The 23,821-nt window shown below is 36.7% G+C and overlaps 1 protein-coding gene across 1 annotated transcript; it reads right to left on the minus strand.

The window, feature by feature from the left end:
• Positions 1 to 1,186: 1,186 nt before the first annotated feature.
• LOC149788037 (uncharacterized) lies at positions 1,187 to 23,400 on the minus strand. The gene is made up of 4 exons (XM_089973507.1): positions 23,262 to 23,400; positions 22,288 to 22,381; positions 5,146 to 16,786; positions 1,187 to 1,297 (listed from the first exon to the last, which is right to left on the minus strand). Exons 1-4 carry the CDS (start codon positions 23,398 to 23,400, stop codon positions 1,187 to 1,189), a joined length of 11,985 nt encoding a protein of 3,994 aa, XP_089829633.1.
• Between the last annotated feature and the right edge of the window lie 421 nt (positions 23,401 to 23,821).

The following is a 23,821-nucleotide window of genomic DNA, read 5'->3' on the forward strand; positions in this document are numbered from 1 at the left end:
AAATGAAATAAGTCCATTTCTCAATGGTGATTTAGCCACTAAATAACTGTCATTAACTGAAACCCAAATGAAGTATATTCAGTAAATAGTGAGACTAAAACGTGAATAATGTAAGTAATTTCATTCATTTACTACTGTCAAATATATGAAAGCTAAAAGCCAGATTAATGTAAAGTTCATCTTTCATGCAGACCATGCTGAAACTATATATCAAGTGTATCTTAAGCACATAACAATTTAAATGATGCAAACATTTTACACACAATACAAAAATAATTCAATTTGTTAAGTACAACCTTTGTACATATTCATTCCTATGCAACCTGAGCTGAGACTATTTAAACAGTATATCAAGAGAACATAAGATTTTAAAAGATGCAAACTTTTCATGTCCAGTAGGAAAAAAAATGTTTCAGTTTTGTTTTGGATACTACTCAACAACACAAACTATTTACTGTCACCATCTAATCTTAAATTATCTACTACATGTCACAATCAACCATAGGATTTTTTACATGCCAAGAATGCCTTTGCTATAATTGTTTAAAAAAAACCTTACTAGAGCAAAAGAGACTATATCATAAGTTAAAGTATCCAATGCCTACAGAATGTTATCTCTATATAAAATATGCAGCAATTATCTAATGCATGTAAAACAAGGTATCTGTACATAATTTATGCAGTGAATTTAACATGGAATATTTTCACAAATGAGCAAAATGTACGTATCCAGAATAAATATGTTTTCCTCACTAAATCCAAACAGACATAACAAATACAAAAGTTTAAAAGAAAAGTATGAAATACAAGAAAAGCAGCCCAATCTTTAAAATACATATTTTGTCTCGTGAATCCTATCACGCTCCAAAAATTAATAAAGTAAAATATCTTGGTATTAACAGGATGCAAATGACAATTCATCCGAATAAAACTGAAGCATTCTAGTATATATATATTGACCTTTTTGTCATGTACTGCAGCTATATTCAGAGAACAACAGAGTGTGCTGAAACAAGTGTCCGAAATATGTTTGCATATTACTGCAATGTGTCAATGCCTATGTCCCCTTCTGGCTTAGATAAGTTTTGAAAATAATGTACAAAACAGAAAAATACTGTTTTAAAAACTAACAAGTTTATGCATGTGATTACATGTAGTTCTAAGAAAACAATATAGCCATGCTTTTCTATGAATTCATTGCAAATTTTTTCTGCTGTTTTCTCAATTCTTTGCCTCCTTTACCAGAACTGGTCTGGTGAATTTTTCCATAGGTGCTTTGCTCTTTTCTCTTCAGATCCTGTGCAAACAGAAAAAGTAAAAAGGAACATTAGGTACAAAGTGATATACTATATAACAAAGATGCAAAAACAAACAGGCTTGTTCTAGACAAACAAAAATAAAAATAGAACAAAAAGCACTGACATCACATATGAAGTTAAAGAGAGTTTGTTTAGTCTGGTACTTAATGGTAAACAACACATGAAAAATTATACTGTGTTGAGGCAGTTTAGTAAAATGACATGCTCAAAGATGCAGTATAGTGACTGACCTATTGTAAAAGTCATATGTAAAAGTCATACTGGTCATGCATGAATTTAACACCGATTATTTCATAAGTGGGCATAATTTTTTAGAATTTGATTCTTCATACGTTTAAGTGGTAAATTACTCACTTCATTTGGATCCTCATACATCCTTTAGGTCATTATTCACATGCCCCGAGAAATACATATGACAAAATCAATGTTAAAGTACATGGACATTATTGGATGATGTCAGTGTAAAGGTGTGGTTCAGTACAATCTGGATTGAATATTGCACTCTGTGATGTCACAATGAATGTTACACATGTTGACAAACAAATTCATACTACCCTATACTGTGATAATTAGACTCGACATGCTCTTTTCTTGACCCAGTTCAGTAACTGGCCACCAGTGTACAATCCATAGCAATCAATAATTTTTGCTGTTAAATTTCTTAGTGACAATAAAAGTGCACAACATTTAATAATTAGAATCGAATAGACTTTGGTTAAACAAAATTTTATTAAATTTTAAAACAACAATTCATATTTAATTTAAAATAAGTTAATGTGCATGCATGACTTGTATGACTTTTACTATAGCTTGGTTTGAGCAGGACTTGACTCCACACCTTCTGTTCATAAGCTCAGCCCATTAACCACTGAATTACAAAATTTAGGTGAGAAATGGTGAGAAAAGAACCCTAAAATTGGCTCTAAATTTTAGCATTCCCAGCAACACAGGCAAGGGGTATTTCCTATACCTCTTAAGTTGACCTGAAAAAACAAATAAACAAAGCTCAATAACAAGGTCGGGCAGAGCCTAGATGATGGCTCCCCAGAATTCATCCAAAATAATTATTTTACAATAAAAAAAGACTCAAGTTGGTCTAATATCATTCGGCTAGCTTATTGGATGGGGACATGTATTGTCCATTAATTTCTTTTAAAAAATTGTATTTTTTTTAGGCCCAATCCAGTGACTAATGGAGGCAGGAACTGCAAGTGGCTCGGTGGGTAACATACTGGACTTGTGATTGAAAGGGTGTGGGTTTGGATACTAACACTGGATCAGCACAGGTTGGCCACAATGCTGTGTCCTTGGGCAATTCAGTTGACTCCAGTTCTAATGACACTGAATAACTGAATTTGTGTTGCTGTGCCATAAAACATCAAACCAAACCAAATGTGTTTCCTTTAAGGAATAGCTGTCACTACAAAATATAAATTAGCAAGCATTTTAAGCTAACATGGCCATTATGGTCATGTTAGCTTATGATATGGCCCAGCTTCGATCATGCATTGTCTAAACCCTCAACAATTGCATGCTCCTACTCTGGAGTCCATATTTCTCATCCAATTTCAATCATACTTGTAGTATGGGTAATATGGGTTTATATCATCAATATCTCAAATGAGTTCAATAATGAGTGAGATTTAGGTGTATTAATGAGGTGATCTTGCATTTGACTGGCTAACCATGTTATCAATGGAGGCCATTTTTCTGATCCAATTTTGATGCAACTTGGAATTATTGCTTACATAACTCAGATGTCAAAAACGTTAAGTTGTTGTTGTTGTTGTTGTTGTAGGATTTAATGCCATTTCTCAGCACATGATAGGCTATACATGGTGGCCAGTATTAATGGTGGAGGAAGAACCTGGGAAAACCCCAGAAAGAACCACTGACCCACGAGAAGCTACTGGCAAGCTTTCTCACATAAACACACTGGCCGAATCAGAGGATCAAACCCACGCAGACAGAGGTGAGATGGCAGTGATCCGTAATGGAGAGCGCTTTAGACCACTTGGCCACTTGGGGCCCCAAATGTTAAGTAATGAACAAGATGAATGCATAGTATCATAAAGAATGCAAGTGGCTGAGTTGTCTAAAGTGCTCATTTTTACTGATCCCTCCCATATCTCACCTATGTCCATGTAGGTTCAAGAATTGAGCTCAGACAAGGTGTGTGAGAAAGCTTGCCAGTAGCTTCCCATGGGCCAGTGGTTTTTACTGGCGTTTTCCCAGATTACTCCTCCACCAGACTCACTGGCCACCATGTGCTGCAAAATGGTGTTTAACCCAAAACAGCTGTCATGGTCTGTAAATGTTCTGATATGTGTTATGTATATTTACATGTAATTTGTATTGTGTGCTCAACCTTTGTCTGTAACTAAGTGTAGAGGTTTGGCCTGACTATTCCCATGTGTTTTGTCATCTGTGTAAAGAAATAAATAACTTGTTTATTGATATTTGAGTTCAAGGTATAGTCTTATTTACAAACATAGAATGTTCTGGAAGACAACTTGTGACCACATCCTGGTCATTTTAGCATGTCTTAGGATTTTATAAAAGGTTCCTAGCTGTACATTTTCCAAGGTTATACTTGGAATTTTGGCCTAAAACCTTGGACATCTGAAGTTTTTCCATGGTTTTCCTAGGAAAACCTGGGAAACCTCTGACGTTATCTTGTACATTAAAAAAACCTAGGAAATAAAAAAACCTAGGAAATACCTTGGACAAAGCCTTGGACATGAGAACTTAGTATATTTTTGGCTTGGAAAAACCTCGGATATAAGAACTTAGTCATTTTTTAGCTTGGACATAACTCGGAAATGTAGACTTAGAATTTTTTTAGCTAGGAAATGGACTTGGTCTGTTTTAACTGTGCACTTAGAAATTTGTCTATATTTATTCAGAACATATTTTTACAGTTTGTTAAAATGAATAATGTTTGTCATTACCAAAACAACTAACAAGTCTAGGATTTGAATTAAAAAATTGACTAAATTAATGTTGATTGATTGATGTGGGTTTTACATTGTACCATCTCAGTTCATGCATCATGGTACCAAACAGGATCACAGATTTTGTTTTCAAAAATATGAGATAAAGAACCAAAACCTATATACATGCTGGAATCCCCCAGTTAGAAACATTCTTAGCATTCATACACTTTTAATGACTTCATACAACCATCTTAGTGTAACACAGTGGTCCCAATTCTAATGCCCTGTAACCACAGGGCAACTGTAAAAATATATTTTCTAACAACTGGTTCTAAAGTAAAGTCTTCAGTGCTTAATTAAAGGGTCACAAGACATCTTTCTTACAATTTGTGTTTGTGTGTTAGTTACAGGAATAATAATTTAAAGTACCAGTTTAGAAGGATAATAAACTATTACATTATTAGTGTAAAAATGTTTTCTGAAAAATCGTATGACACTGTTTATTTGTCACATTAGTTACGAGAATAATAATTATAAATATACTACTGAGTCTGAAAAAATTGCATGAATAATTGTCATGGCACTATTTTTAATTATCATTTTTAATATGACAGCTGATAATAGCACAGTTACATTGAAGTTTAATCCCTTTCAAAATGATTTGGGAAGAATACAGTTGACATTTTAAGACCAAGAGATAAAAATTATATGTTTGGGAGATAGCTTATTATGTACTGGTAAGCCTGCTTAGTAAAATGGTCAACTGTTAAAATATTAGTCCTCTTGGGCCTGCTGTTATTACAGAACTGTAGCAGGTTACAGACAGTGACACTAATAGTCACCAGTTATGTATTACTGCAACATATTTTTCATTAGGAGATCCATCTTACCTCAATTTTCTGAGTCAGGAACTGTATGTAGTAATATATATGTTGGACTAGAATCTCATCTGGAAAGAGGCTTTGCAGCAGAACTCTTCCTGATCCATCTTCTACAGAATCATCCTTTAATGCCCCCAATGGCCAAAAATAGTGGTCCTTGATGTGTGTTAGCATGGATTCTGTGGGCTCCATTTCCTCATCATATAAGCATCTGTATACAAATCTTTTTTCTGCCTTGAGGACAGTCTCTGCTAAACTTCTACTAAGGAAGCTTCCTACAATACTTTTAAAGTTTTCCTCAAGCTTAACCCTGTATTTATCATCCAGGTCTTCAATTATTCCACCAGCATTCAGTTGCTCTAGTACTCCATTCATCTCTACAATATGGCATAGACAAAGTTCATTTTCAAAGCTATGAAGTACTTTCCTTGAAAATGACTGTGCCAGAAAATAGTCCCAATCACCTATGGCCTCAGCTATGGTCATATCTGGTCTCCCATGTGTTCTTCTTAGCAATGACATAATCATACCAAGATAGCTCAGAAGATCAGCTATTTGCTTAGGATTATTTTCCTTTTTATCATGTAGTTCTTTCTCAATACCAATGGGAAGCATTTTCTGTGGGATGGCATTTTTCAACTCCTGAATCATATGAACATAGGTTTTATATCGTTCATCATTAAATATTATTACTGGGAATGTTTCTTTGAGAAGTAAGTAGGATTTACCTAATAAAAGTGTATTTGCCAGTTCCATTTCAATTGTTCTGAAGTCATAGGCTATATCCCGGCCATGACCATACTGAAGATTGCACTGTGAGAATTGAAGATAGTTATCTGTCCATTCAAATGTTATTATATTACTTGATCTTGCATCAGCAACAGGTACACATGGAAAACATGCAATGACAGATTTCTTTGTATTTTTGCACAGAAAATCAAGGGCTGGAATGTAACTTTCTATTGCTAGTGCCAGTGTCTCATCCAGAAAATTGTTCTGCATTGATACCAGAATTTCAAGAACCCTGTACATGGCAGATGATTGGTCCAGTATCAGACAGTTCTCCAGTTTGCTTCCTAGATGTATTCTCTCCATCTTTGGCAAACATTTAACCAATGCTGCATTCTCCCTAATTTCCTCCCATGCCTCCTTAAAGGATTCAAATTTCTTTTTCAAAGCATCTTGCCGCTTTTCTTCCATTTCCTCATGGACAAAAACAGAAACAGTATAATCTGGCTTCTTACAGTCGGCCTTCTTTTTTTTGAAACTCAGATACATTAAACATGCCTTATGCCAACTTATTATGGGCTTAATGTACTTAGTGAACTGAAGCTGAGGCAATGTCCTTAGAACAAGAGCCACAAATGGAAAGGAATCTACTTTATTTCTCTCATACAAGTTGAAGGAAAGATTCTCAAGGGATGGTTCTCTAGTTAACCTGAAGAGACATGGAAGCCATCCTATTTCATCTATCTCCTGAACTTCATATTCAACAGCTGAGTTATCCAATCCATTTAATGTCATTATACTTTTTTTCATATCACTTACTACAGAAAAGGTATCCTGTATACTGATGCTGACAATTTTTGTAAATTCTCTTTCCCAATCATTTCGCTCTGATTCCTCTAGGAAATACAGGTCATCTTTCCACAGAAGATTTTGGGCTCTTGTAATAAGATTGTACAGAAAGTAGTCCAATTCTGTCTGCTTTAATCCTGTAAGAACTTCCAGATTCCTAAGTGTACTTTCAATATGTTTGTACAGATAAGTGTCTATGTTGTCTTTTTCCACCACATGCAAAACATCTCTGATGTCATCTTGCTCAGACAGCCCTAATGCTAATGACATTGTGAGTAAAGAACTCGTAATCATTTGCAGTATACCTTTTGACATAGCTGTGAGATTTCTTCCTGGAATAGTATTATTTCTATTGGGACCTGAGAAACAAAAGGTCTTTGTCAGTGGCCTATCTATGTCTACAACTTGGCCTGAGCATATTTCACACTGTTCTTGATATTCTTCATGTGTTGAAATGGCAAATCGGTGATGATTGGTGCATGTCCCAACAAGAATAGATTTGACAATGACTAACGGGGGAGATTCAAGCTTAAAATGTTCATTCTCCATCCCAGGAAAGAAATTTGTTAACACATCTTTAAGCTTTAGAACACATTTAACATAGAAACTGGAGTGAGTAAGTTTTGACAAAGCAAGGGATGCTAGTTGGGTAACAAGTGTTGCAAACTGTATTTCTGATTCATTACTTTTTAAACATAGATTAAGCACACCTATCTTGAAGTCTACTAGTCCCAAATAACATTGAATAAGTCTTAAATTGTTCTTATCCATGTTACTCTCTTTACATAATATTTCTATTTCTTTTGCAATGTTCTTTGAACTGTCTGTTTCTTCCACTACTGTCCTTTTTAAGTAGAATTGTTGCATGCACACTGAATGTAATGATAACATTTTGCTACTGTCTTTAACTGCTTCTTTAATAATATTTCTGAATTTATCTCTGCTGTCATCTAATGATTTCAATGCATCTATGCCAGCTCTGTGAAGTCCAGGATTGTGTAACTGAATAGGAAGACTGTCAGCAGAATCCATTTTTAAGTAATCTTTCAGAATTGGTGACAAAAATGTATATTTGTCCTTTATAATCTTGATTTTCTTTTTCATATTGTTAAATCCATGACCTGCTTTAAGGACCTTAAGGAAAAATAACTGTATGGACAATTTTTTATCAAGCTCTACATCCTTTTTGTGACTTTTCAAGCAAGTATCAAGCTTTTGGAGGATAGACTGATGATCACCAGTGTCTTCCTTTTGCAATGTAACTGCCATTATCTTTACACATTTCCTATAGTAAGCTATTCCTAGAAGCTGCTGCAGAGAAAATTCTTCCTCACTGATGATTCTTTCAGCCTTCTTGAGACGTTCAAGTGCAGAGTCTGTAACAACATCCTGAATATCAGAAAGGAATGATCCAAATATATCCTGTTCAAAGATATCAACCAGAAGTGTTGCAAGTGCAAAATCCTGTTGACTATCTTTAAAAAAGTTCATCATGCCATTGTTCAATTTGGAAAGAAACTGGTTATCGTCTACTAACTGGAGAGCATCATCATCAATTATTTTGACAAATATATTTTCAGTCTCGTTTTCATCTTCATTAATTTGGAGACATAGTGCACAGTGAAAAGGGCTTTTTAGGTATGATAGCTGATTATCAGGAATTTGATTCCTTGCTACCATTTGAAGCAACCAATCTAAGATTCCTGCACTATCTTTTGTTGCCTGAAGATATCGGATAACAAACTGACAAAATATTTTCTGTCTATCTTCTTTTTTTACATTTAACTCATCAAAAGAGGTCAACATTTCACTTACTTTCCCTGTAAATGCAAAATCCATGACATTTTTGCTTTTATGCAGCAAATCCCCGAACTGGACAAGCCAGGAACTATCCATTTTGTATGGAATGAGAATTATAGAAGTCAGATCACTGCAAAATCTGAGCCCATACAAGTCAATGCAATTTCTTGAGACACGTCCTGCTAATGACAAGATATTTTGTACTTTTCTGTTCCACATTTCAAGGCCCATTTCTGATTCAAACATCTCTCCGGATGGCAGTATTCTTTTACACAATATTGCAACCAGATTATTTTCAAAGGATGGTGCACCATCTGGTTGTTTTGATTGTTCACTCATCTGAGTATCCTTCAGATGTGAAGAATGACTTGTAAATTCATTTTCTGAGTAAATGTTTTCCTCTTTCAAAAGATGTGATAAATTTTCCTTGTTAAACGTATCTTCTGCACACTGCATATTATTTAAATGAGTCTTATCAGAATTTTGTTCATCTATGCCCTCTTCAGCTTTGACTGGAAAAATCTGAGTGAATATTTCTGGAAGAATGTTTGATAGATCCACTAATTCCCTGCAAGTTTCAATAAGTGTGAATTCATTCATGATTAAATCAGGGTTTGCCCAGTAAGCTGAATGAACCATCTGACATGCCTCAACCAGACTGGCACCTACTATGTTAGACTTCTTCTTGAGGAGCCAAAGCATTGTATTTATATTTTCATCACTAATGTTGTTTGGAGAATGCTTTGCAAGTACTAATGTACAGAAATCATGCACATAGTCCATCTGACAATTTTCATACTCTAAATCTACAGTCTCTTCAAGCATCCTATGACTAAAGTGGCTCTTTGGATTCTGCACATTGTCATACTCAAGTTCTTCATGATTGTCTATTTCCTCTGACATGTGAGTAGTTTTCATTAATTCTGACAAATTTTCCCTCTCATCCTCTATTCTTTCAAAAAACAATTTACTGAATGGCATGTGAAGCTTCAAAGCTGGAGTTGAGACCAAGTAGCATTCTGGTCCAGTTGGTAAAGGAGTTTCATCAATACTGAACATTTGGCTGTTCCTGAAAAATCTATACCACATGAGCTGTCTCTTTTCTTTGGATGAGTCTTCTATAAAGAAGGAATCTAGCAGGTTGTGTTTTTCAAGTTCACAAAGCAGCATGACTAATGGATCGAAAATGACTGAAAATACATGTGTTTCCAATGCATCCATAAAACTTGAGGCAATATACAATTTGTTTGTATCACAGGCAACAGACACCTGCCAGTCTTCTGTATCAGATGAGAATTGCTCTACATATCTCAATATTGCATCTTCCAAATGAGACTTAAATTCTAGACTGGTTCCTATCTTGGCAATCATTCTTGAGATATTGTGAATGTCCCTCCCAACTGCCCCATATCTTATGCTTGTAAATGCTGTGGGTAGCTTTTGACGGATATATTCATGCAACTGTTCCTGCTTAATTCCAGTAATTGTTTTCAACAAATTTAACTGGATAAGCTCTGGAAGATTAGTTTTTGGTTTTTCCAACATGTCGAGCATGACTATTTTCCACTTAGCAAGAAAGTCAATCTGAGGCACTACACTTGATTTATCTGCGTGTCTTTCTAGATGAATTGTCAAGCAAACATGCTTTGCTTTTATTGGTTTATTTCTATGGTATTCAGTCTGAAATTTCTCCATAATGGTCTTTGCAAGTAGGATGTGTTCACCATCTGAATCAGCCTTGCTCTGCAATATAAGTAAATTTGTTTCTGAAACTTGCCAAAATAGCTCCAGTTGTGTTGTCAGCTGTTTTTCTGATTTAAAAGCACTAAGCTTTTCAATCTGACATGCAAAATCTGGAACAATCTTTTTTAAATCAGTATGTATGTTTCGGTTGGTAAATACAATCATCATTTTGCCAACATTATCTCTATCCTGTCCAATCTCTGACTTGAGAAATGATTCTAACCCATCATGAATTGGCAGTGCAAAATATGATTGTTTCAACCTATCCATATCTTCCCATGAACAATTTTGTCCAAATTTTGATATGCCAAGGCGAACAATGGATTCTGGTTTCATGATCTCTAGTAGTGTCATTTTGCATGCATTAATTTTGTCTTGAATAGTTTGATGATTTGAAGGTGATATATGCAGAATTAAGGAAGGGACCATGTCCCTGCTATAAATAGGAAATATATCCTCTGGAGAAAAATGTTTCCCAGGAATCAAAGCAACTGATGCAATCCACTGCTCTAAATCTGACATTACTTTCTTATTTTCATCATCCAATATCTCAGAGTACTGAAGGCACTGTTTTTCAAACCTGTTGAGGAATGGAGGATCTGAAATTTTAAGCTCCTTCTCCTCCACAAGGACTATGCACCTAAAATCATCGTGGACATAACACATAGGGTTGCTATATGGACCAAGGGCAATCCGACAATTTTTCTTGTTTCCTACAACAGTATAGTTCTGGTTCAACATGTCATACAAACTACCATATATATTTTCCAGGTCTTTAAGTATCAGGACAAGCCCTTGTTCCATACACAGGATTATCCGACTCAGGATCCGATAGCTGTAATCATCTGTGAGATCCTCTTCAAATTTGCTCCCAAATATTGTCATATGTTCTCTGTGTTGATCTTTCAACTGCTTTTCTAAAATTCCAAGAACTGAATCTCCTTTTGTGATAAGTAAAAGATGTCTTGTAGACCTATCTTCTATGTTTTCTTTAATCAAATTTAACACAGGTACTTTCTGATGACCATACAGATTGTTGAGGACTTTTATATGTTTTTTAAAACATTTCCATATCAGCTCCATTTCTGAAGGTTGCCCACCAAAATTCCTAAGTATTCCTTCCAGTATGATTTGGCCTTTTTCATTTTGATTGATTTCATCATCTTTCATCTTTATCAATTCCTTAGCAAAGTATTTGACTAAGGAATAGTAGTCTCTGAGCCCATAAAAATTTTCAGGCTTCTGAATGGATACAAGTTCAAAATACCCTCTAGCAATGCCTTTTAGTTCCTCCTGAATGTTAAGATCTTTTTTAGATCCTGCATATATTCTTGGAAAAGTGGTCTCGGTTGACTTAGCAAGAGAATTACTGATTGATTCACCAGTATCAAAAAGTTCATCCACGTCCATCTCTGGTCTAGATAAATGTATTGCTCGGTTCATCTTTGAAGCATCCAAAGCCCAGTTGGAAATTCCTACAACTGCCACATCTGGGTATAATTTTACAGTAGGTTCTAACAAACTGTGTAGAACTTTTAGAGGGTTGAACCGTGAAACTTCAGCTAGTCCAATTTCATCAAGAATGACTACGGACTGGACATTCTCCCGAGAATTGATCTCCTGGTATTTCTGTGCCTTGTCAAAAACTTTAATAATACCCTCTGAAGTTGAGGACTCTGATCCTTGATATGATACACAATACAGTTGAGGCAATGACCTGAAGAATTCATTCTCAGAATCAGGTCCTCTTAAATTACTCCTGATCACTTGCATTGAGAGAGATTTGCTACATCCTGGTTTGCCAACAACAAAAATTGGAATTCTGTTGAGAATGCAGACAAGAATAACAAAGACATTTTCTAGAAGAGCTGTATTTTTAGCTGTCCCAGGGGGTAATTTCATTCGGTCAAGTATGTCTTCCTGTTCTCCTCGTATAATATCTTTAATGTTTTTCTCTGTGTATCCCTTCTCACCAAAATTCTCAAATGAACTACATAATGCCTCTCTGTACCCTTTTCTCACTTTGGAATCAGTTAGTCTGGAATGGTAGCAATGTGCAAGAGCAAGAACTATGGCATGTATTTCTACCTTATCAGTACTGTGTGATTTGTTCATGCCATTCTTTTTGTTCAGGATATCTTTAAACCACACTGCAAGGTCTTTGCATCTACGTACATCTCTTAGGCTCACACAGAAAGTGACTTTTTCTACATTCCTCATGAAATCTTGAGATATTACTAATGCATTTACCAGGAATTCTTCTGTTCTCGGGGTAAATCCCAACTTTCCAGATACCATCTGGAAAATGTACATTGTTTCATCTTTCTTGCTTAAACTTCCAAAATCCCAGACATAATCAACCATAGTCTCTGGGAGTGGGTGAACTCTGTAAACAAGTCTGGAAAGGTCATCCATTTTCACTTTCCCTTTTAGTCCAGCTGTGTGAATTGTTTCTCGTGGTCTCAATTTATATGGGTTGCATGCTGCCATAATAACTAAATTTGGTGCCAGCATTCTTCCTAAACAGCAATGGTGGCATATAATGTCACCAATAAGTGCAATATGACCACTGGTATTGATTTCATCAAGAAAAAGCCAAACCTGACGTTTTGTTTTGATCAAACCTAAAGCTTTGCTATTAACTTTTTGTACCCTTGTGATTATATCAGTTTCCTCTAACCCAGCATGGATGTTCATTACTTTAAACTTAATATTACACATATTTGCAAGATAATGAATCAGTGATGTTTTTCCACAACCAGTTTCCCCCATCACAATTACTGGAATATGAGCCCAAACCCTCTGCATTATAACAGCCATTTTTAATAAGTTGTCTGGTGTTAGAGCATAATATTTTGCCATCTCTTGAAGTTCTTTCTTTGGTTCGACAAGTGAGTTTGATCCAGTTACTTTCTTTAAAATATCTCCTAATTCATCCTGGCTCATCTTCTCATAATCTAGGAGTTCTCTGTTCATTTGTCTCTGAAACAAAGTTTGAACATCTTCAGAAACACAAGATTTTTCCCTATACAAAGGAGACAAAGTCTGAATATCCTGATTATGGAATAACAACAACAGATGATTGCTATTTTCCCATCGAATCATGCCCTCCACTCTGTCTATAAAGGAAGCTGCCTGACAAGTTGTTATTTGACATTCTCTGCATGTCTTGATTGATCTTGCAGAAAAATCCTTTGATAAATGAATCATAGCCTTCACCAAAGCTGTTTTTACAGACTCTCTACTTTTTCTGCCCACCATAATGGAAAGACTGGATATGCTAAAAAAGCCACTGCATGACAGTTTCTTCAACTGATCAGCAAGAACTTGAACAAATACATTAATTATTGTGTAGGAGACTTCATCTTTACTAATGCTAAAAGTCTTCTTAAGAAGCCATCTACACTTCTCTGGTGAAAGTGGCTTCAGTGTTTTTGTTCCTTTGAAAATGATGTCCCTTGTGTCAATTGTTCCATTGTTCAATGCATCCAAATAATGGCAGACGACTTGTACTGGACTGTGAATTTCACTGCTAACTTGTAGAGTTTCAAACCCTCTCCACTCCAGGTGTTGTCTCTTAAATGAAGTTGTTGTGTGCAGGGCATCTGACAAAGTGTTATTCATCGTGCTGGCAATTTCAATGCGAACCATACTTGTGGTGAGAAACACTGATGCAGTGCATGTAGATACATACTGGAGGACTAATAGTTCAAAGAAAAATACATCAAGTTCCTTTGTGCTAGGGGTATCTCCAACATCAATGTGAAGAACGCAACCTTTGTTGAATTTCAGTTCTGATAATTTTTCAACCAATGCTTGCTTTCTGAAAGGTCCACTCACATGGACGGTAATACATTTATTATTGATTTCATTTGCATATCTCTTGATCTGTTCTGTTTTTCCTAACCCAGGAACATGTGAAGTAACTGTAAAGACATCTGGACACATCTTTTGAAGGCACACTTCTAAAGATGCTGGTGTCATGGGCTGAATTCGAGTAACACATTCAGAAAATTCATGCAGGAATGGGTGATGCTCTGGTCCTCGAAAAATCAATGCAAGACAAAATGCCCCTTCTTTTGGTAATTTTCTAAGTGCATCTACTAGCTGGAACTGTTTTTCATTTGATAACATCTCTATATTTGCAAGACAGAACAAACTGTCACCCCAGCCAAACTTTTGTGCTCCTAAACATCTCCGAAGAATTAGTTCCAATTCATCCCATGATGTCTCATACCGACAGAACAAAACCTGGTGTGCTTCTGGCATTACTCTTGAATTGATCTGGTAAAGGCCAAGAACTGCTTTCACCACCGAATCATTTTCATCCAATGATGCTATTAGTAGCTTCCCTTTTTGAACAGACTCTGTGATGCGTACTGCAGACTCAAATAAATCTATCGCCCTTCTAACTGGTTTCAGGTTCTGGCAAGCATGTTCAAGTGCCTTTCCCATGTTCATCAAAACTGATTTTTGAGAAGTTTCTGATGCTACACTTAAGAAATAACTTCTGATTCCTTCAACAGTGGCAAGTGGGTGGATAAACTTAAGAAAGGTATTAACAACCTTTTCATTTTCAACATGGTTAGTTAGGTATCCATACAGTGATTGAATCTGATTTCCATTTAAGAAGTTCATGTAATAGTATTGTTCTCTACATTCCTTGATATCTTTCTGCCATGCTAGCAATTCCTCTTTCAGATTTAACATCCTGTCATTAAGGTATTTTGGTTCTAATTGCTCTTTAAATTCTATGAACCTAATGTGTCCAGATTCATGAAGTCTTGTGCATAGTTCAGCAATTTCGAGACTAAGGTCAATGTAAGTCACAAATTTTCCCAAGTATTCTTGTCTGTCTGCTGTTTCCTCAACTGATTCATCCTTTCTTGCTGTGTGCATCAGTAACAGAGCACTACTTCTTAAGTCAATTAAACTAATCTTTGAATATTTTGACATACTGTCCTTCTGTCCATATCTAACAGTCAGTATACACTGATGATATTCAAGACTGAAATTAAAACTTCCATGCCCAACTATGTTTTTAATAATTTCTCTTCTCCCTTCACTTCTATTCGCTATATTCTTATAAAGAGCTTTAAGACTATGCAAATTATGCATGCAATCTTCGGCCTTTCCTACAAGTTGCTTGAATGATTGTAACTTCTCAGAAAATGTACCAAAAAATTCTCTTGGATTTTCTCTGAGCTTACTATCTTTATCAAGGAATGGTTGAAGAAATCTTTTGACTTCAATCAGTCCTGATACAGTTGACTCCTTCACATATGTCTCAAAGACTTCTTCAACTGCATCTATCCAATTTGTAAGGTCTTCATCCACAACCTCACTGAGGAAACTAAGCAAGCATGAAGCGTTATTGAGAGCAATAAACATAGCCACTGCCTCTTCACTAAGCAAGGTGTCTGAAGCTTCTCTTACTGTCATCAAAGCATTATGCACATCAAATAATGAAAGACTACAAATGTTACCTTTGGACAAACTCTGAAAAGCTTTTATGGCATTATTCAATTTTTCATCAGCTTCTACTTTTACATTAAATGTAGAAATTGAGCACATGATTGCTTTGACAGTATTTTCAACTGTCTTGACATTTATGTAATTAACAAGTGCTAATTTGCTTGTGGCATCCAACTGTTGTCCTTCATGTTCTTCAATGAGTTCAATCTCTTGTGAAATATCTGTCCCGTCTATTTCCTGGATGTCTGATAGACATACATCAATGCCTTTAAAGAGATTTTCCCAAAATTTGCTGTAAAGATCACAGCCTTCTTCAGATAATAAATTTAAAAAATTTATGGAACTTTTACATGACTGAGACAAAATATCCTCTGTCCCACTAACATCTCTGTTCTTTCCTTCATTCACATCTGAAGAAGGACTTTCACTTTTCAATGTTTGTTGTTCTGTAGACTTTATAATTCCATTTTTCTTGCAGGTTTTCCAAAATAACTTGGACTTAACAGGTACCTTCAGCTTTGTGCAAACTTTTGGCAAATCTTGAAATGGGTTCCATATTTTTTTCAAGTTTTTCATTAATACTTGACCAGCCCTCAGTTCTTCATTTATTGTGTCCAGTCTACTACATAAATCTTCTGCTTGAGGACAGAACCTCAGGACACTTTGTATGGTACTTTTGGTAACATCTAAATTCACCTTCTCCATGTTCAGATTTTCTTTACATTGCTTGAAATCAGAATGAAACTGCTCCCTTGGAAATGAATCTGTCATAAATAATATTGCAACTTTTTCTTCCAGTGAATTTGAGGTAAGCTGCTCTACACATGCTACTTTCACACTAAATGTACTAAATGCTTCCCTCATTACTCTAACCGAATTCCGTGCCAACTTATAAGATTCATGCATTAGAACTCTGTCTAGATATTTTCCTTTCATATTAAAAATTGCTTTCCAAAAGGCATGATGTGAAAGCAGAGACATAAACTTCTCCTGATTAGAGTTGCCAATGGGTGGAAAAAGTTCCAGCAGGGTGGTCACAGTATCTGCCTGCCATCTACAAAGATAATAGAATACAGATGATCAAAAATCTTTGGTTTGTCTACAGTTTTCACAAATAATGTAATGTATTCCTGATTCAAAGGCTTGAAAAATTATTGTGTCTATATTTTCATTATGTAACAAAGTTGACACCTGTTTTATGGTGTTAAATTTTCGGATTTATTGGCACAAGCTTATTTTTCCAGATAACTATATGCACTGCAATAAAGGATTCAATAAAATAGAAAGCATTGTCGACTCCAGTGTGATTACAACAAATACTGTTTATAATGACTGGTATGTAGGAGAACAGCAGTACATTATAAATCTTGACTGAATATTTAATAGTACAGATACATCACATCTTGACAAGGCATTCCTCACTTACACTATATAACAAAGGTAGTGTAAATGGTACATTATGTGTCTGCCTTTCATTCTGTAAGCAAGCACTACACATACAAAGTCCTCTATAAACATGACTAAGTAGTTGTTCTGGGCTTAATGCCATTTTGTTTTCACATAGTGGCTAGTATATCAGATGAAGGAAGACCCTGGGAAAACCCTGGAAAGAAATGATGACCCTTGGAAAGCTACTGGCAAACTTTTGCACATACTCGTGTTGACCGAGCCGATGACTTTAACCCCCACAGTCCAAAGGAAGATGACTGATTTGTAAAGGTGGGCACCTTAGACCACTAGGCCCTGAAGTTAAATAATACTGGTACTCGCACAGTCATCACTCATTGTAGATTTCTTGCTAGCTTAAAATTTCATAGGAGCTGAGCTGTTGAGGGAAATATATGTGCCAAGTCTGCATGAAATTGGTTATAGAGATGATCAGTTATTGTCAAGAATTGAATTTCATGGCAAAATCTATTTTAGTAAAATTAAGGCAGAACCTGAAACTATGGAGGCTCAAATAAATACGGCTTTTCTTAACAAGAAGGATTATAACACACATGCTTATAACATTGAAACTGGTCAAAAAGTATGAAGATTCTGATTTAGAATGAAATGCATAGGCCAAATCTATTTATAATATGTGACCCTGACTCTGAAGTGCACATTTTTACGACTATAGGATCTTAAACTATGTAACACAAATGAGCAAAAACCAACAAGTGAAATGAAATCCTAAATAATCTTAAAAGTTTTATCACAAGTCAAAAAGTATAGAGTATTCCAAATGAGTTCCAGTGGTGTTCTGAATGATATTCTATATATAGTGCTGATGTGCCAAAGTCTGGAATAGTCTGATGTGTTAACATACTTGATGTATCACAGTGATATAATCCATAATGTATTTAAATGAATTCAAATTCACAGTAATTCCAAACTAGTTATTTAATCCCAAATAGATGATATCGAACAGTAAATAGGCACCATTTCTTTTGCATGCAAAGATGTTATGTTAAGACGTCTTCCAGTGAAAATCCTTTGTCATTATGGCTTTCTACTTAACATGAGTGGTGACAACATGGTTTTCAAGATAGCTGTTGCAGTGGCAAAATTGGATGTCAGATCAGAAATTTTAGGACCAAGTAAGAAATCTGTATTAAACACTTCATGCTGATATGACTCTACATTCATGAGGAGTAGCAATAACAAGATTTACAAGAAGGCTGCCATGGTGGCCACAATGTACATTGTTACTGTTGTTGTTGTAGGGTTGAATGCAAATTTTCAGCACAAAATGTGCTATACATGGTGGCCAGTATAAATGGTGGAGGAAGAACCCAGGAAAACCTCGGAAAGAACCACCAACCCATGAAAAGCTACTGGCAGGCTTTCTCACATACTCACATTGGCCGAACCCGAGACTCAAACTCACGCACACAGAGGTGAGATGGCAATAATCTGAAAAGGTGAGCGGTTTAGACCACTCAACTGCCACAATGTATGTCTGCTTGTCATTATTTTCATATAGGACCATACAGACATCGTAAGAAATCTTTACTGGATGTAAAATGAGAGTTTTGCATAAGCCTCCACCTTTGGACCACTCTGTCACTCAAGGAGCCCTTAAAGTGTTGACTTGAACCAGCTTCCTCCCTACAGAATGATTCTTCTTCCATCAGTTATCAATAACTAACCCTTAGAACAAGGCATAGGTTTAGGGCCTTTTCAAGATGTTGTTGCTGTTGTTGTATGGTTTAAAGCCAAGATAGGCTATGTATGGTGGCTAGTATAACTGGTGGAGGAAGAACCCTGGAAAACCTAAGCAGAACCACTGACCGATGAAAAGCTACTGGCAAGCCTTCTCACGTACCTAAGTAAACCAAGCCTAAGACTTGAACCCAAGCAGGCAGAGGTGAGATGGTAGTTATCCATAACAGTGAGTGCTTTAGACCACTTGGCAACTTGCTGCCCCCCTTACAAGATAAGATAGCTTCAGACTGGGACTTTTACAATACAGTCCTGTGTACACAGTAGATAATTGATTGGTTTGCAAAAAGAGAATTACTTTTATGCGAAATAAAAATGTGATGGAGTATATACTGGTTTTGCATTCAGCACAAAAATATGGTGCATACATAATTGCATATGACTTCTTTGTGTAATTGTGCTAGGCTTCATGTATTAGCAAGTACTGCAAGTTTCACAGATAAGTGACGCTAAGTGTCAGAATTTTGTCAGTACAAAACAATAGTAATAAGGCTGCAACACAGAAACAGGCCCTAGTAAACAATGCAGAGGCAAACAATATGTAGCAAAGCTTACAACCAATGCCAAAAAGACGTTCAAACTAGTAATGGAGGAAGTTAATGAATGAACCATTCAGATTTTCAAGCATATTTTAGCTCAGCAGGCATGCAGCCAATTACTGAATGTTTCAGGTGTATACAAAACAGATGACAATTCAGATTCAGGTGCAGACATAATAAAGACAAAAAGGCATAGTGGCTAATGGATGACTGTTAATGAGCCTTATTCGAACGTCCATACTTGCTTGATCAAATGATTACAAAAACTCAGTGAATATGATGTGCTGTATGCATTACTGGTGAGCAGGGATCAACAGCTAGCCTTACAACCAATTTAATCCCATCAGCATATTCCACAGGATAACTTTGCCGATTTGTTAGATGAGCTGCTTAATGACTCAACAAACAGTTTCAGCCTAAAAGACAGTTTTGTCTCCTTGGGACAGGGTTTGGACTACTTTTCTAGCCCACAGCCAGTTTCTTTCTCACAAGTGCACAGTTTAATTTTCTGTTCTGGCTCTGTCCATCTATGTAGAGAGGCAGGGCAGAACCAATACGATTGTCAAAGACTACCTTTCTACCATACCGGAAGGACATGTGTTCAAGGCAGATTTCTTAATGCCATGGTGCCTAGTAAATATAACACTATCAGCATTGTGCTCAAGGCACTTGGCAGACTTAAATTAAGCTTTGTATTGATGGAGAAAGCATCATAAGGCCTGCAGAACATCTATGATGAAGTTGAACTAGAAAGAACAGTTAAAGTTATTGTGTATTTCCTGACCAGTGTTACTGCCACAATTCAACACATAAAAACATATATGCACGAGGGGCCTGTTAGATATTTTGTAATGTTTGAGACATTCAATCTAGCAGTAGGTGTGTCCCAGTAGTACCTGTTTTGAGGCTGGATCATTATTCCTATGCAAAAGTGTATTCCACTGTGATCCATCATCAATGTTAAAAACACCAACAATCCTTGTTTTGACAGCTATTCTGTCCACTCAAACCTGACAGATGATAGGAACGTTGGCATGCCAGGCAAGTACCACCAGCACCTAGGCAACCTCGACTTTGCTGGCACATGGAAGATGAGTGACATTGGTAAGTTTCAATGTCATAATGCAGAAATCACAGTGTTTTTGGGTGTTAAAAGGTCATCTGTCTGCTGCACATCAGCAAGTAGATAAGGTCACACTTGGTAAAATGCTCCTTTTGTCTAATGGAGAAGAGAGTAACAATGGATAAAAAGCATGATATTTAATCACAACAAACACAAGGAATAAAAGAATGTCTGCTGCTGTTGTCTCATTATCTTCAGCCAGGCCAGTCTATTGGAAATCCAGTGCAAAGAATGCCTTGGTATAGGAAAATGCCATTGTGCTTCATCCTGCCAGAGAAGACAAGAACATTCTAGCCTTCCAGAACCACTATTGTTAGATGTGTTCCATGCATCATAGATGTGAATTTCAAGGCACTAAATGTGCCAGTGCAAGGTCACATCTACAAGATGGCCAGAAGCAAAGACAAAAATGTCCTGATCAGGTCCCTTGTGTAAGAAGAAATATTGCATCAAGGAGGCTATCATGACATGCATTTGATTCCTGAAACTGGAGCAAGAAGAGATCTGGTAGGTATGGTAAGTATGGTGGTACTGCCACAGAGCATGTAACCTCAAGCTTCGAATCTACCTAGAAAATCAAACATGCAAGTGATGATTCATACCTTTGTATGGCTCCATTAGTCACCTTATCATGGAATCCATCGGATTAACCTCAAAAGTGCAGACAAGTGCCATACCAAACACACTGGAAAAGTTTAAAGTATTGTCAGTGGGACAGCTGCAGTTTACCAACAATATAAGGAGTGTGATGGTGATCTGAATATATCAGCAGCTGCAAGAAGTTTGAAAAATTGCTGCTCCTGCCAAAAAGGTGGCATTGTACAGCCAGATACACACAAAAAAAAACAGTCTAGCATCATTCAAAGTGTGTATGTGGAAGCTACCATGACCTCTACCCGAAGACTGATGTGCTACTGCTGGCAGACATCTTTGACTCATCCTGTGATACCTTGCATACTACTGCCTCAAATAGCCCATTACTACAATGCAACCATAATGAGTGGAAAGCCCTCCTCAAGACTTATTTATGCTCATGACAAGCTGTTTACATACATCAACATGCATCTGTCTGCCAAAAAGAGCATCTGTGATGTCATTTTGATGGCAAGTTAGCACCATATAAAAGCAACACAACGTGGCCAGACTACAACAGTGGAAAGCAAGAAACTGTAACCTACCTAAACACCAACAATCTCTTTGGCTTGGCCATGAGGCAGTCTGAAAACTGTATTGGCTTGCCATATCTCACAACAAATAAAGGTGGAAACACAGGATAAGCACTACATTCTCGAAATAGACCTCAAGTATCCTGAGAAACATCAAGATGCACAGTGATACGTGCTGGCCCCCAGAGAAAATGTTAATGCAATAGAGCATGCCAAGTTAGACTAAAGTGCATCTGATGTTAACACATATTCAGCTCAAAACTGATCTAAGGAATAAAGTGAAGATTGACTTTGAAAAAGACGTCTTGCAGATGATGAACAAATCTTTCTTTGGAAAAAAAAACATGGAACACAAAAAACAATGAATCTGAGTGAACCTCCTGCAACCTGAGGGTGAGGATGGTAAGCTATACTTGATAATAACAAACTTTGCATTGGAGTCATGGACCAGTCTATAAAGGTATGGCTGGTGCAAGTAAACACTTTAAAGGCTCCAATGGCAACCTGCTAGAAGACCAACCTGGAATGTGACAACCCATTTATTTGAGGCAGGCAATCCTTCAGCTGCGCAAGCTCCTCATGGAAGATTTTAACTATGACAACCTCATGACCTGCTATGGGGTAAAGATGCAGTTTGCCACAGCCATGACAGAAGATGAATATAATGCACAGTGGTTGTTAAGTTATTAAATTACTCATGCAGGCTACCTGAAAGGCAGAGTGGTGTGGGACCTGCCAAGAGGTTAGATACAAACTGGACATTTTGTATTTTGAGCTAGGTATATATGATGGTATGAAAGTATATGTCCAACATGCCTACCACATGGACCATTTCTTTGATTTGCAGATTTATGTCTTTGCTCTCATTTTCAATGCAACTTGCTGACAAGTGGAGTCTTCTGTCGACATCATACTCTTGTCACGGGCAAACCAGTTTTGGCAGCTGTGATTCGGTATGGACTTCTCATTATTACTTTCAGCATCTCTTCCCACTGTTAGTATGTTCCTGCCAATGGGAATAGATCTCGTTTTTGAATGCCCTTGAATCTCACTGACAGGTGTAAATAAGGTGTTGTGGAAATATTCACTATTGCATGTGAAATCACTGTTTTGTGTCACATTCTTGAAAAGCACTACTATCGCCTTCAATGTTTGTGCTGCTGTGTTCACCTCGGCAGTCCACATATTTTCTCTCTTGTCTAACATCACCATGCAACAGTGTAGCACTCATATGTACAAGATTACCACTGTTTCCAAGTACTGCTACTAGATCGTGTCTGCATGAATTGCATGAGTCATAATGTCAAACACCAGAGAGTACTGCTGATAGTGTTGATGGTCCCGTTGTGCTCTGGCGTAGCTCAAATGTAAGGCAGTCTGAAATGCCAGACTAGTACTATGACACGATATCATTTAGCACATAGCGGCACAAAGAAGTGGTTCCCAGTGGACAGGTCAGACAGGGTAGTAGCAATTAATTATCAGTACATGTACCAACATATATAATGGCAGTGTTTGCATTCTGGCTGCCCCAGTAGGCCAATTTAGTCCCATCTTTTCCAGTCAGTAAAAGATCTTTCAAATCTTTGCAAACATCCCAAATGTCATCACATTCATTGATGTCAAGCTCCATACTTATCTTCTTGATGATGGGGCTTAACCCAGATTTTTCATTATTGTACTGTTGCCATTACTATCACTGCTGTTCCTGCTCTAATTCATTGTAAACAGTGGTGCCAGGCACAATGACAATGCTGCTATAATGGCTGGGCAATATGATAATATGTAGTTGGTTTTGGTCTATACTGCTCGGGTTATTAATTATGACGACAGTACCTCAAGTTCCCTTTACATTAAGCACGTTGAAGAGAGAGAGAGTGGACTAGGTCGAGTTTGTTTTTCCACTGGCTAGACATGCCAAAAGTCATAAAAAGATTGGTGCTGTTGGAGGCCACATGCCCTTTTTGTAATAAACATGCATAGCTGCTTGCCTAACAGCAACACAAGGCTGAAGACAGCTTTGACCTTGAAATGCTAGAGCCCATCTGAACCCA

This window comes from Sinohyriopsis cumingii, chromosome 11 (assembly GCF_028554795.1).
Source record: "Sinohyriopsis cumingii isolate HCF-2022 chromosome 11, ASM2855479v2, whole genome shotgun sequence".
NCBI classification, from domain to species: Eukaryota; Metazoa; Mollusca; class Bivalvia; order Unionida; family Unionidae; genus Sinohyriopsis; species Sinohyriopsis cumingii.

What these genes read in the sequence shown, in the direction of transcription:
- LOC149788037 (XM_089973507.1), bottom strand. Translation starts at nt 23,400, where the DNA reads ATGGAGCTTGACATCAATGAATGTGATGACATTTGGGATGTTTGCAAA. An exon ending in CACTGCCATTATATATGTTG is followed by an intron (nt 22,382 to 23,261) that starts GTACATGTACTG and finishes TTTACCCCATAG; the next exon opens with CAGGTCATGAGGTTGTCATA. An exon ending in AATGGGTTGTCACATTCCAG is followed by an intron (nt 16,787 to 22,287) that starts GTTGGTCTTCTA and finishes TTATCTTTGTAG; the next exon opens with ATGGCAGGCAGATACTGTGA.